The following is a 12,848-nucleotide window of genomic DNA, read 5'->3' on the forward strand; positions in this document are numbered from 1 at the left end:
TCAGCACTGTGGGCCGGCCCCTGCCAATCTGCGGGACTGAGCCCCCACGCCCCTCTCCTGCCCCCAGGGTCCAGGTGGAGTTCTATGTCAACGAGAACACCTTCAAGGAGCGGCTCAAGCTGTTCTTCATCAAAAACCAGAGATCCAGTGAGCGGGGCCTGCGGAGAGGGGTGCTGGCCTGGGGGCGGGGCCGGCCGCACTCGGGCTGGGAGGAGGCCTGGGCTCTGTCGGCAGGCGTGGGGCCATGACCAGCGCCACCTTCCACCAGCAGGAGGTGGGACTGGACCCTGTGGGGCCCTGCTGGAGACTGGTTGGGCCATGGCCATCAGGCCACCAGCTCGGCCTCCTTCCTGTAGCCCTGTCTGCCTTCCCGCCCTCACCTTGGGGACGCCCTGGGCCCTCAGCGTGGCCCTCCCCTCCCCTTTGGGCTCCATCCACTGCCTTCCCAGTGGGATCTTGGGTAGTCAGACCCTTCCTTGAGAGCAGGGTGGGGTGTGGAGGTCATGCCCCCGAATCCCAGCCCCCCACACCCCCTGCCCAAGGAGGGAGCAGCTCGGGAACGCCCTGCGGGGGCTGCCCAGCCCAGGGTGTCCAGGGCACTGGGAGCTGTTGGCAGAGACCCCAGGCGGCCCAGGAACCCTGACACCCGCCCCCGCGGCCCCCTCAGGCCTGAGGATCCGGCTGTTCAACTTCTCCCTGAAGCTGCTCACCTGCCTGCTGTACATCGTGCGCGTCCTGCTGGACGACCCCGCGCTGGGCATCGGATGGTGGGTGGCCCGTGGAGCCCGGCCTCTGCCCGGGCTCTGCCACGGTCACATCAGCCCCCACTCACGCCCTGGGGCACCCTCTGCCTCCCCCCTCAGGACTCCCGTCCCTGTCCCAGTACCCACCCACCCCCTGGCCATCGGCTCTGCACAGGACAAAGGGCGCTCTTGTCCTTGGACGCCTGGTGCAGACTCGAGGCTGCAGGCCCGCCCTGCCCTCCCGCCCGGCTCCCCTGGGCGTCCGGGGCCCTCGGCTCCTCCCCTCTGTCTCTCCTTCGTTGTCGGGGCCCATGGCACCTGACTTCCAGGGGCAGGTGGGCGGGCGGAGTAGCCGCCTGCGCCCGCCATAGGAGGTGCCGCCTCATCCTCCGGCTGCCACAGCTGCGGTTGAGAAACTCGTGTTTCCTCCTGGATCCTGGCGGGAAGCATGTTCCTTCCCTGGTTGCGGGCGGACCCTCCCTGTGCGCTCTGCTCGTGGCCTCGGCGGCTCCGGGGGCACTGAGCTGTCGTGAATGAGGTCTGTGGAGGTCGCCTCTCCGTCCCCGGGCACTCTGGACAACCTGAAATTCGGGCGTGGGGTTCTGGGCTGGCCCTGTGCGTTTCCTGTCCCCTCCGATTTTCTGTCTTCTGGCCTCGCTGGGGGTGTCCTTGGCTTTATCTTCAGCTCTCCCTTTGAGTCCCTCACGTCCACTGTCATGCTCCCCGTTGCTGGGACTTCCTCCTCTCCGGGCGGCGCCAGTTCTTGCTGGGGACGCGCCTGGCCCTCCAGCGTCTCTCTGGGTGAGGCTGCAGGTCACCTTTTTCCCTCGGTCTCCTCCGCTGCTCAGTCCCTGCCCGTCCGGAGTTCACGCGGAGAGCGTTCTCACGTCTGACACCCTCACTGCCCTCCAGGAGGGGCGAGCGCTCATGCTGAGGGCCCACGGTCAGGGCGTGTGGCCTGGTCATCACTGTCACCTGGGGGCCGCCTCTGTGGCTGGCTCCTCAGGGCGAGTTCTTCCCTGGAGGAGGGGCCCGGCCCCTGGCTCCCGGGGCGGAGCCGGGAAGGAGGCCTTTCGCTCTCCTCTGAGAACGAGGGTCTTCATCCCAGTGGGGTGGGCAGGTCCTGCCAAGGTGGCTTTGGAAGGAAAACTGGGGGCTCGCACTGACTCACCCCACTCTCCTGGGTTCACTCCCCGACTCCCAGAGGCCCCCGGGTACCTGGTCCCACATCCCCACAGGGACGTGTTGTCATTGCACAGCCCCTGGCACTGGTGGCGGGAGGTGAATGGCCGGTGAGGGGCTGGTGGATGCAGTATGATGGGTGGTGGATGGTGGGTGGGTGATGAGTGGGCGGTGGGTGGCCACCCACAGTGGCCACAGTAAGGCTCAGCTCACTGGGAGAAAAGGGTGGGAGCTGCCTGTCCCCTTGGTCAGTGCCCAGTGTTGGTCAGAGCTGGGACAGAGTTAGAGTGCCCGCCGTGCCCCTGCCCCCAAGCGAGTCTGGGTGGGGAGGCCCCTCCTCGGAGTGGCTTAGGGAGGCCCCCTTGGCCCCAGCCCTCCGCCCCCGCGGTCTGTCAGCCCAGCAGGCTGCTGGGAGGGCACCCCAGTTCTCTCCCGGGCACCTCTGGTCTCCCGGGGGGCGTGTCCTCCTCCATTCATCCGCCCACCCCATGGCAGACCCTCCTGCTGCCTCAGACTCCCTTCCAAGATCCAAGGCATTGGCCCTGGGTGAAGAGGGGGCGCCCCAACCTTCCCGAGCCCTTAGCAGCCCTGGGCAGAGTCCCCCCGGGGGTGGTGCTGGGAGGGCCGTGGCCAGGCCAGCTCTGTCCCCGCAGCTGGGGCTGCCCGAAGCTGAAGTACACCTTCAATGAGTCGGCCTCCGAGATCAACTGGTGAGTCCAGGGTCACGGCCAGCTCTCTGGGGGGCCCGGGCCTGGGTGTGGAAGTGGGAGGGGCAGAGGTCCAGGATGGGTGCCCAGCCTCAGCCTGTGAGCCCGCGGGCTCCCTGAGGACCTGTTGAGCTGACCCTGGGTTAGCAGTGGCGGGCAGCACGGGGCATCCCTGCAGAGCGCCCCAAGTCCATGGGCAACTTAGGAGCTGGATGGTCACCCTGAGCCTGCCCGTCCCACCCCCCACCAGAGGCTGGCAGGAGACGGGGAGGGGAGGTCGGGGCCAGAGATTCGGGGAGCCTACCAGAGAGCAAGGAAAGCGGTGCCCCTCTCAGTCAGGTGGAAGTGTGACCCTGAGCGACTGGGGTCCCCAATCCAGAGGAGAGGAGGAGTCTCGAGTCTCAGGGGCTTGGCCACCACCCAGTAGTGTGCATCTCCCTGTCACTCTGGCGCATCCTCGGCCTCCTGCCCCTCCCTGGCCCCCTCCCAAGCCTTCAGGATGGCCCTGGTCCTTCCTTCCTGACAACCCCAGGGTTGGGGTGAGGACGCCCCTCCCATGTCGCTTGACCTCAGCCCTGCTGGGGAACTGAGGTCAGCACTGCCCCTCAGCGATGAGTAGGAGCTCCGTCCCCAGGGCCAGAGAGAGGCCTCAGGGGCCACCTGGGGGCTCAGAGCCTCCCGGTGGGCAGCTCGGGTGCCTCCCTGGAGGCCCCTGTCTGGGAGCCTGGGCTCACCCCCTCTCTCCCCAGGGCGCCCATCCTGTGGGTGGAGAGGAAGATGGCTCTGTGGGCGATCCAGGTGAGTGGGTGGGGCACTGCCTCCCCCTGCCCCCCTTGCCCTCCCCCTGTCCCTTCTAAGGTCCCTGCCCGCCCTGCAGGTCACCGTGGCCATAATCAGCTTCCTGGAGACCATGCTACTCACCTACCTCAGCTACAAAGTGAGCGCCCGCCCGTCCTCCCCTCCGACCCCCACGCCCCCACCTCCAGCCCCGCTGCTGACCTCCAGCTGTCCTCTCTCCCCCCCGCCCCGGGCCCCTAGGGCAACGTCTGGGAGCAAATCTTCAGAGTGTCCTTCGTCCTGGAGATGATCAACACGCTGCCCTTCATCATCACGGTGGGTGGGCGCCGGCCGGGGAGCGGGCTGCCCCCGTCCCCGCCTCTGACCCGTCTGCCCCGCAGATTTTCTGGGCGCCCCTGCGGAACCTGTTCATCCCCGTGTTCCTGAACTGCTGGCTGGCCAAGCACTCGCTGGAGAACATGATCGTGAGCCCCATCCTCCCGCCCGGTGCTGCTGGCCCCCCGCACCCCCACCCCTCACCCCCACGCTTGCCGCCCCCAAATCACAGCGCCAGGACCCTGTGTCCTGGGCCCCCACAGACTGGGGCCCCCGCAGATCCTCTGGGGAGCGTCTGAGCAGGTGCCTGTCACAGAGACGTCAGCGGGCAGTGGGGACTACGTGCCCCCGCCCCGTGGGCCCCTGGCTGACCCCTCACTCACTGTGCAGGGTGGTTCGGCACTCCACGCCAGCCTGTGGCCTGGGGGGGCGCTTTCCACTCAGGGGCCCCAGACCTCACTCCCCACCCCAGGCCCTAGGCTCTGGGGCGGGTCCCAGCCCTGCTGCCACCCTGCCTGGTCCCACAGAACGACTTCCACCGCGCCATCCTGAGGACGCAGTCGGCCATGTTCAACCAGGTCCTGATCCTCTTCTGTACCCTGCTGTGCCTGCTCTTCACGGGGTGAGGCCGCCGCCCGGGATGCCCCCTCCTCGGGTACAGCCGGGCCCCATGACCGACCAAGAGGTCAAAAAGGCAGCTTGGAGCCCCTGGCTCCTCTGGAACCAGGGAGACCCCGCTCCGGCCTGTTGGACAGTGCCTGGGGAGCGGCATAGTGGCCTGGCCCTTAGCCAGGCAGGGCCCTTTGGACTGAGGCTCAGTGAGGTCTGGGAGCAGCCGGAGTATGGGGGAGCGGGGAGCCGCCACCTCACGTCTGCTCATGCTCCTGCCAGGGCCCCGGTCCTGCCTGGTGCTGGTCACCGCTCCCATCCCCCAGCAAGGTCAAGGGACCAGCTCCACGGTCCTGGAAGGCCACGCACTTCCTGACTCCCCCTCCTCAGGCCCCATACCCCTGACACATGCAATCCTCAGCAGGGCCAGACGGGCGTCCACAGGGTGGATTCGGCCCACCCCCTCCTAGCGGCCAGTTCACTGCACCCCGCCCCCCCCCAGGGCAGGGGTCTCCAAGCACTGCCGTGTGCTGCCTTGTGGTGTGTGCCATGGCCCCTGGGCCCTGCCGTCTACTCCTCCCAGTGTGGGGTCGGGTCTCGAGATTGAACGTGCGAGGGGCTGCCCAGCTTGAACCACAGGGGAGCTGACCCCTGAGTGAGGACGAGGCCTTGAGAGCTGGGGTGCCCTGCGGGGCTCCCAGCCCGGGGGCCACGCCACCTCCACTGACCCTCAGGAGCACACCAAACCCAGGCAGTTGGGTGTCCACACTCCCGATGAATTACACAGGGCCTTGGCTCGGGCGGGAGACCCCAGCCCAGCTGGCTCAGGGTGGGGCCGCGGGGGACTGGGGCTCCTGGGCTCAGCCCTGTGTCCTGAGTGGCCCAGTGACAAACACCGAGTCTCTGGGTGATGTGTGGTCCCGGGGGGCAGGCAGAGCTCGGGCCCACGTGCTGCGAGGTGGCCGAGGCCAGGCCGCAGCCCCTGACTGCCTGCGCTTGCAGGACCTGTGGCATCCAGCACCTGGAGCGCGCGGGGGAGAACCTGTCCCTCCTGACGTCCTTCTACTTCTGCATCGTCACCTTCTCCACCGTGGGCTACGGCGACGTGACGCCCAAGATCTGGCCGTCGCAGCTGCTGGTGGTCGTCATGATCTGCGTGGCCCTCGTGGTGCTCCCCCTGCAGGCGAGTCCGCCCCATTGCATTGGGAGGGGCTGAGGCCTGTGCAGCCAGGAGCAGGGGTGGGAGGGGCAGCTGCCCCTGCCCCTGCCCGGCAGACCCATCAGTGCCCTGAACAGGGGCCGAGGACGGGGCCTGGCTGCTTCCTGGGACCCGGCCGAGTGCAGCGTGCAGGAGGGGCTGACAGGGTGTCCCGAGGGCTGGGAATCAGTAGCCTCAACCCGCGAAGTAGCAGCGCTCAGGACCACAGGGAGCACAGCTGCCAGCCACTGCTTCCCTGTCACCTGTCACCAAGGCCCATCTGCTGGCTGAGCCACTGGGGGGTGGGAGGGGGCAGGGACCTAGCCTAGCCCCCACCTGTGCTTAGGTATGAAAACAGGAAACCTGGAGAGGGGGCTAGCTGGTCAACTCCCAGGATGTGGAAGAGTGGGGGGTCCTCTGCTGACCCTGAGCTTCTCCCAGGGGAACCCCTAGCCCCGGCCCTCCCCCGTCCTCCCACTTCCCCCTTGTCCAGAGCACATGCACTTTCATGGCAGGAAGGCTTGCGTGCGCCAGAGGCGACATGGGAGCTGAGCCGAGGAGTACCCTCAAGGCTTCCTCGCCACCTCTCCTCCCCACCGCCCTCTGGCCCAGGGCCACTCCCCCTCACAGCGCCCCTCCCACTGCAGACTCAGAGTCAGGGGTCCATAGACAGAGGCCCTGGAGGGCCAGCTCCCGGCTCTGCTGCCCGCATGCACTTCTCCACACCTGCCCTGTTCCAACTTAAAACGGCTCCCAGTGCCCGAAGCTCACACCCCGGGGGCGCGGGCCAGGTGGACGGCGGCCCCAGACCTGCAGCCTCGAGTAGCCCACTTGCTTGTAACCAGGTCGGGAAAGTGCCCCTTCTACACCAGAGCCTAGATTCTTAACTCTGTGGCTGAGCATTTCCTGACACGTTCATGTTTCTCTGAAATGGGCCTCGGACACTGATGGAGGCCCAGCTGTGTCTTACCTGGACGTCCCATGCTGCCTCTGTCCTCCACAAATGGCCACGTGGCCTCTGAGGCCCGGCACTGGACGCGCCTTGTTTCTCACTACCCACCCCCCCCCCACCGTGCCAACTGCAGCAGCTGCCCTGTCTCTGCATGGCCCGCCCCCTGGGTCCTGCTCAGGCCTCAGCCCTCCTCCCCTCACGTCCGCTCGAGCTGCTGGCCGCCCTCCCCACCCTGTGCCATCTGGGGGTCCCCCGTCTGCTGCTCCCACAGGGACAGGCCCCTCTCTGATGTCACCATCACCCCGAAGTGGGCCCCAGGTGCGCCCCCAAGCCCAGGCCACCTGGCCCTCACCTGCTCCCTCCCGCCCACAGTTCGAGGAGCTGGTATACCTGTGGATGGAGCGGCAGAAGTCGGGGGGCAACTACAGCCGCCACCGGGCCCAGACAGAGAAGCACGTGATCCTATGCGTCAGCTCCCTCAAGATCGACCTGCTCATGGACTTCCTGAACGAGTTCTATGCCCACCCCCGGCTGCAGGTGAGGCCCCGCTCATAGCCCGCCCTGCCGGGTGGGCCTCACACCAAGGGGTGGTTCTGGGGGTCCCCAACACGAGCAGGGGTGGGCTTACCGCCCCCTGCTCCGCAGGACTATTACGTGGTCATCCTGTGCCCCACCGAGATGGACATCCAGGTCCGGAGGGTCCTGCAGATACCGCTGTGGTCCCAGAGGGTCATCTACCTCCAGGGCTCCGCGCTCAAGGACCAGGACCTCATGCGCGCCAAGTGAGCCCTGCCCCCTTGGCAGGCCGGCGCTCCAGACAGCCTGGCCCCAGCCCCCCGAGTCTGGGCGCATCTCCCTCGGGTTTCAGGAGAGGCCCAGAATAGAGAGGGTGGGGCTGTCACCGCTGTGCCTGAGGGGGCGACAGGCATGTGGGTGGGTTTCTTTTAAAGACAAGCTGACAGGGTGACTGGAGGTAAGAAGACCGTGTTCTCAAATGGAACTTTCCAGAACGTGCCTGCGCACGTTCTGGGACACCTGGGAGCCCGGTCAGTTTCACTCCCGGAGACGGATGTGTCTCCGTGGTGCAGCCCGGGTTGTGCTGGGGCTTAGCGGGCCCGGGCGCCCTCACCCACCCGCCTCCTGAACCCTGGACCCCGCCGTTTCACCTGTAAAACTGGAGAGAGGAGTCACGCCCTCTGCCTGCAGGTGGTGGTGACCAGGGACACAGCCTCTCTGGTGACCCACTGCCCAGCTCTAGTCCCAAGGGGTGGAGAGAAGCAAGGGTTGCCGGGCAGGGACAAGCCGGGGACTGGCGGGTCCCAGGATGATGCAGTGAGGAGGGCCAGGTCTCCGACATCCCTGTCCTGGGCCTTCGGGGACAGGGGCTGCCACACCCTTTCTGCAGCCAGGGGTCCTTGGGCAAGAGGGGAGTGGAACTGGTTACAGGTCCCCAGACCTTGGGCAGCCCATCCCAGGAGGGAGGGTCAGGGCCCAGCATCTCTGCCGACAAGTGTCCCCCTTCCTGCCACACCCCGGCCCCACTGGGTCGATGGAGACAAGGGACGAACCTCCGCATGGTGAACACTGCCCCGGCAGCAGGTCATTAGCACAGAGAGGCTGGGGCTCGAGGGGACCCCAGCTTCCAGCCTCTGCCCAGAGCCCCGGACAGCCAGGGCGGGAGTGGGGCCAGGCCCAGGCGGCGCTCAGCTCTGTGCTTTGCAGGATGGACAACGGGGAAGCCTGCTTCATCCTCAGCAGCCGCAACGAGGTGGACCGCACAGCTGCGGTGAGTGCCGCCGGCCCAGCCCGGAGCCCAGCTGCCCCGCCCCAGCACTGACTGCGCCCTCCCCACCCCAGGACCACCAGACCATCCTGCGAGCCTGGGCCGTGAAGGACTTCGCCCCCAACTGCCCCCTCTACGTGCAGATCCTCAAGCCTGAGAACAAGTTTCACGTCAAGTTCGCGGGTACGTCTGACCGGGGCCACGTGTGCGCACAGGTGAGGGCGCTCCTCCCAGGCTGGGGGCTGCAGCGCCGGCCAGGAACACGAAGAGACACAGCCAAGGGCAGCAGGCCCGGCACCCTCACCAGGGGTGGGCGGAGGGGGCCCCATGCAGGTCCAGCTGTTGGTTGGAGATGCTGGTTCTGCCCTGGGGGTCAGGGGTCAGTGAGGGCAGAAACCAAGGGCAGGGCAGGGCAGGTGCACCTGCAGAGCTGGGCACCTGGGGAGCGGGTAAGCGAGGCAAGCGGAGGGGGCAGCCCGGCCATCCTGCCCGCAGACCACGTGGTGTGTGAGGAGGAGTGCAAGTACGCCATGCTGGCCCTGAACTGCATCTGCCCGGCCACGTCCACCCTCATCACCCTGCTGGTGCACACGTCCCGCGGCCAGTGAGTGTGCACCCATCCTGCGCCTCTCTAGGAGGACCGGGCGTGGTGGGGGCAGGGACGAGGAGACCTGTGACGGAGAGGGGCACGTGCAGCGGGCAAGGGTCCCGTCCAGGGAGCTAGATGCTGGGGTGGGGGGGTCATGTGTGTGGGCCCAGCTCAGACGTTCTGCCCAGTCAGTAAGTGGGTTTTGGGGACTCTGAGTGACCAAGTGGTGACCCCTAAAAATCAGACCCTGGTGTTTATGGCTTTTCAAACTGGCCGAGTGACCCCCTCAGGCCACCCCTGAGGTTCAGGGTCGAGCTGGCCTTGCTGGCCTTCCCCCACCCTGTCAGCAGCTGACCTGGGTGGAGGGGCAGCCACGGTGGTGACGTCCCTGCCCGCCCAGGGAAGGCCAGGAGTCCCCGGAACAGTGGCAACGCATGTACGGGCGCTGCTCGGGCAACGAGGTGTACCACGTGCGCATGGGCGACAGCAAGTTCTTCCGCGAGTACCAGGGCAAGAGCTTCACCTACGCCGCCTTCCACGCGCATAAGAAGTAGGAGCTCCTGGGGGCGTGGGCTCGGCCACCGCCCCCCCCCCAGGTCAGGGCGTGGCCTCGGGGGGGTTGGATGTCAGAGTCCACATAAGCCCCAGTTTTCCCTGCCACGTGCCTTCCCCTTTCTGACCTCGGGTCATCGGGTCAAGCGTGCAGGGGGGCGTCCCACACCCGAAGGGAGGGCTCTGCCAAGGGTCTCACCCCAAACGGCCCTCAAACCCTGGTCTCCTAAGACCTGCTCCCGCAGAGCAGAGTGTCTGTGTCCCTGGGCGGGGCCCCGCCCGGCCACGCCATCCCAACGGTGTGGGTGGGGCCCGCCAAGCCACGCCCCTTCTCCAGGTATGGCGTGTGCCTCATCGGGCTGAAGCGAGAGGACAACAAGAGCATCCTGCTGAACCCAGGGCCACGGCACACGCTGGCGGCCTCTGACACCTGCTTCTACATCAACATCACCAAGGAGGAGAACTCGGCCTTCACCTTTAAGCAGGAGGAGACGCGGCGGCGGGTCCTCGCAGGGCCGGGGCGCGGCCAGGGCTCCTCCCACTTGCCGGTGCACAGCATCATTGCCTCCGTGGGTGAGGCCCGTGCCTGGGCTGGGCATCCGACGGTGCTCCCCGGGGCCGACCCTGCTCTGGGCCAGACAACCCTGCCCTCGGCCCAGCTCTGCAGCCCTCCGCGTTCTGGTCTGTCCAGGGGGGCCACCCTACATCAGGGCCATCGGGGGAAACTGAGGCTCAGGTGCCACACTCCCCTGGGTGGTGCAGCTGGACAGGACCCCTGTGTCTCGGGGGCATGCTGTGTCCACCTCCCACGGAAAGTGTGTCCCCGCAGAGAGCCCCAGGGAGGAGTTGCCAGCCCAGTCACTGCTCTGTTCCAGGAACGGTGGCCATCGACCTCCAGAACACAGAGTGCCCGCCAGCCCAGGGCAGCGAGGGTGGCAAGCTGGCGCTGCCCACGGAGAACGGCTCGGGCAGCCGGCGGCCCAGCATCGCGCCTGTCCTGGAGCTGGCAGACAGCTCAGCCCTGCTGCCCTGCGACCTGCTGAGCGACCAGTCAGAGGACGAGATGACGCCCTCCGAGGACGAGAGGCTGTCGGTGGTGGAGTGAGTGTGGCCCGTGGGGGACAGAGCGGACCTGGGGAGGGATGTGTCCCTGTGAGTGCAAGGTGCCCCGGAAGAGGCAGGGCCAGCAGGCCAAGTCCCCAGGCTCCGATGGGTGGCGGCCCGCACTCTGACCTTGCCTCCGAACAGCATCAAGGGAGACCTTTTTTGGCAGATGGAACCTTCTGGGGACACCTGTACCCAGACATCACCACCCCCCGGGGTGGCTGCCTTCAGCGTGGCCTGCGGAGGTCCCAGAGAGGGAGCCCTCAGTGACGTGCCTTCCCAGCCTGGGGGCTGCTGGCCCACCCCGAGCTGTCACCCTGCCCTGGGTTTGGGGCCACATCTTCTCACCGTCCTTCCTGCTGCCCTTCCGGCTGTCCCGTCTGTCCCAGCAACTCTTCCCCACTTGGCCTCGGGCAGGACAGACAGGGCCATGGCCTGCTGCTGGCCCGGGTGTCCATCTCTCCTCACAGCCCGTCTCTGCTCCTGGCCTTTGCCATTGGGGTGGAGTGTGTGGGGACAGACCCGCCTGGGGGTGGGGACAGAGCTGGGGGCATCGGGGAGCTGGTGGCCTGGGGCCCTGGGGGGCGCCGGCCACTCTGAGGCTCCTTGTCCCACCCCAGGTACGTGAAGGGCTACCCTCCCAACTCGCCCTACATCGGCAGCTCCCCGACGCTGTGCCACCTGCTGCCTGTGAAGGCCCCCTTCTGCTGCCTGCGGCTGGACAAGGTGAGTCGCAGCCCCGCGGCTTCCGGCGACTGTGCTCTGACACGACTGCAAGGGAGCAGTGACGAGGACAGGTGTCCTTGACCCACACACTGACTCGCAGCCTGGCTCTCTTGCCAGCTGCTCTCCTGTCCCCCTGGCCTATTTCCACGTCCTGTTTTCCCCACATGTCCCTCTTGTACCAGGTCGCTCACGAAGCTTGGGACACAGGTGTCTGACCTGCGGGGCACTCTCCAGGTGGGCTGTTGTCCTAGTACCCCTCACTGTCCTGTATGGACACTGTCCCCACCACACCCTGTGTGCAGCTGTCCCCCTGAATCCAGAGCCTCCTTGCCCCCCCGCCCCGGGTCTCTTGGTGATTTTCAAGGCACAGGCAGGTTTGCAAATGTGTTCAGGAGAAAAGACAGCGTGTACACTTGGGGCGGGGACGCCCGAGGTGACGTGTGTCCTTCTGGAGGCCTCTTTGGTGAGGCCAGCCGAGCCACATGGCCCCGGGGCTCAGCCAGGCTCCTCCAGTGCAAAAACCCCCCACTCCGCCTTTGCAGTTTGTGAGTCACTGAGGGGACAGTCGTGGGGCTAGGTGACTCACTGCTCCTCCAGAACTGCCTGCCAGCAGGGGCACTGCGTCAGGGGCTGGCCCACTAACCCACAGCCCTCCACCCTCACCTACACTCACCTGTGCTCACCTGTGCTCACCTGTGACGGCCTGCTGTGGGGAGACCCCACCCAGCGGGGGTCACGTGGACTCCTGGCCACTGTTGGCCAACAGCCCCAAAACCTCTCCTCCAAGGACCCCCTCTCCCTGGAGTGGAAAGGACACTTTGGGGATCACTGTGTCTGGACCTCTCGCTGGACAGAGCTAGAAAACGTGGACACACACAAACATGTGCCCCACGCACACGTTCATTTCCGTGTCTGCTGAGACCTTGCGTCCACACAGACACCCCCCTGCCCCCCTCCCTGACGTGGCTGTTGGTGGGCTAGCTGACGCGGAATGGCACGCGCAGGGGAGGACGGGGGTCTGATGGCTTGGGAGGCTCCTGAGGGGCGAGGGGCTGACCGCTGGGGGCCCGGGCTCTGTTCCCAGGGCCTCTGTGAGCTCTGCCCACCCCACCCCCCGGCCCCGGCAGGGCTGCAAGCACAACAGCTTCGAGGACGCCAAGGCCTACGGCTTCAAGAACAAGCTCATCATCGTCTCGGCTGAGACGGCGGGGAATGGGTTGTACAACTTCATCGTGCCGCTGAGGGCCTACTACCGGTCCCGCAAGGAGCTGAACCCCATCGTCCTGCTGCTGGACAACAAGTGAGGCGCTGGCCTGGCTGCTGGGGAGGCGCCCCACCCCCTCTGTGTGTCTCCCTCCCTCCTGGCTTCTCGTGTCCCTGTGCCTACGAGACTGAGCCCTGGGGCACCCTCAGAGCCCAGGCTGTGCGGCCTGGGCAAGTCCAGACCCCACTTTCCCTCCTGGGCCTCAGGTTCCCCTGAGGGAAACGAAGAATAGCCCCCTGGCCTCTAAAGACACCCCCAGGTCTGACGTGCCCCTGTCCCCGGGGCTGCTGTCCTGCCCAGCCCCACTCCCCGAGGACGGCCAGGGG

At 66.8% G+C, this 12,848-nt stretch overlaps 1 protein-coding gene across 3 annotated transcripts in view; it reads left to right on the forward strand.

Annotated features, from left to right (window-relative positions):
• Positions 1 to 12,848, forward strand: part of KCNT1 (potassium sodium-activated channel subfamily T member 1) — a 43,362-nt gene that overhangs the window by 21,595 nt on the left and 8,919 nt on the right. For all 3 annotated transcript variants that reach the window (XM_037036383.1, XM_037036385.1, XM_037036384.1), the window contains 19 exons: positions 68 to 147; positions 668 to 767; positions 2,579 to 2,635; positions 3,382 to 3,430; positions 3,510 to 3,569; positions 3,671 to 3,745; positions 3,811 to 3,894; positions 4,273 to 4,367; positions 5,357 to 5,537; positions 6,877 to 7,041; positions 7,150 to 7,286; positions 8,227 to 8,290; positions 8,362 to 8,470; positions 8,783 to 8,891; positions 9,277 to 9,426; positions 9,766 to 10,001; positions 10,304 to 10,529; positions 11,153 to 11,258; positions 12,386 to 12,558. In XM_037036383.1, the coding sequence (XP_036892278.1) occupies positions 68 to 147; positions 668 to 767; positions 2,579 to 2,635; positions 3,382 to 3,430; positions 3,510 to 3,569; positions 3,671 to 3,745; positions 3,811 to 3,894; positions 4,273 to 4,367; positions 5,357 to 5,537; positions 6,877 to 7,041; positions 7,150 to 7,286; positions 8,227 to 8,290; positions 8,362 to 8,470; positions 8,783 to 8,891; positions 9,277 to 9,426; positions 9,766 to 10,001; positions 10,304 to 10,529; positions 11,153 to 11,258; positions 12,386 to 12,558 (2,256 nt within the window). The remainder of the gene's footprint in view (positions 1 to 67; positions 148 to 667; positions 768 to 2,578; positions 2,636 to 3,381; positions 3,431 to 3,509; positions 3,570 to 3,670; positions 3,746 to 3,810; positions 3,895 to 4,272; positions 4,368 to 5,356; positions 5,538 to 6,876; positions 7,042 to 7,149; positions 7,287 to 8,226; positions 8,291 to 8,361; positions 8,471 to 8,782; positions 8,892 to 9,276; positions 9,427 to 9,765; positions 10,002 to 10,303; positions 10,530 to 11,152; positions 11,259 to 12,385; positions 12,559 to 12,848) is intronic.

This window comes from Sturnira hondurensis, unplaced genomic scaffold (genome assembly GCF_014824575.4).
Source record: "Sturnira hondurensis isolate 20B ecotype Veracruz unplaced genomic scaffold, ASM1482457v3 Scaffold0022908, whole genome shotgun sequence".
Taxonomy (NCBI): domain Eukaryota; kingdom Metazoa; phylum Chordata; class Mammalia; order Chiroptera; family Phyllostomidae; genus Sturnira; species Sturnira hondurensis.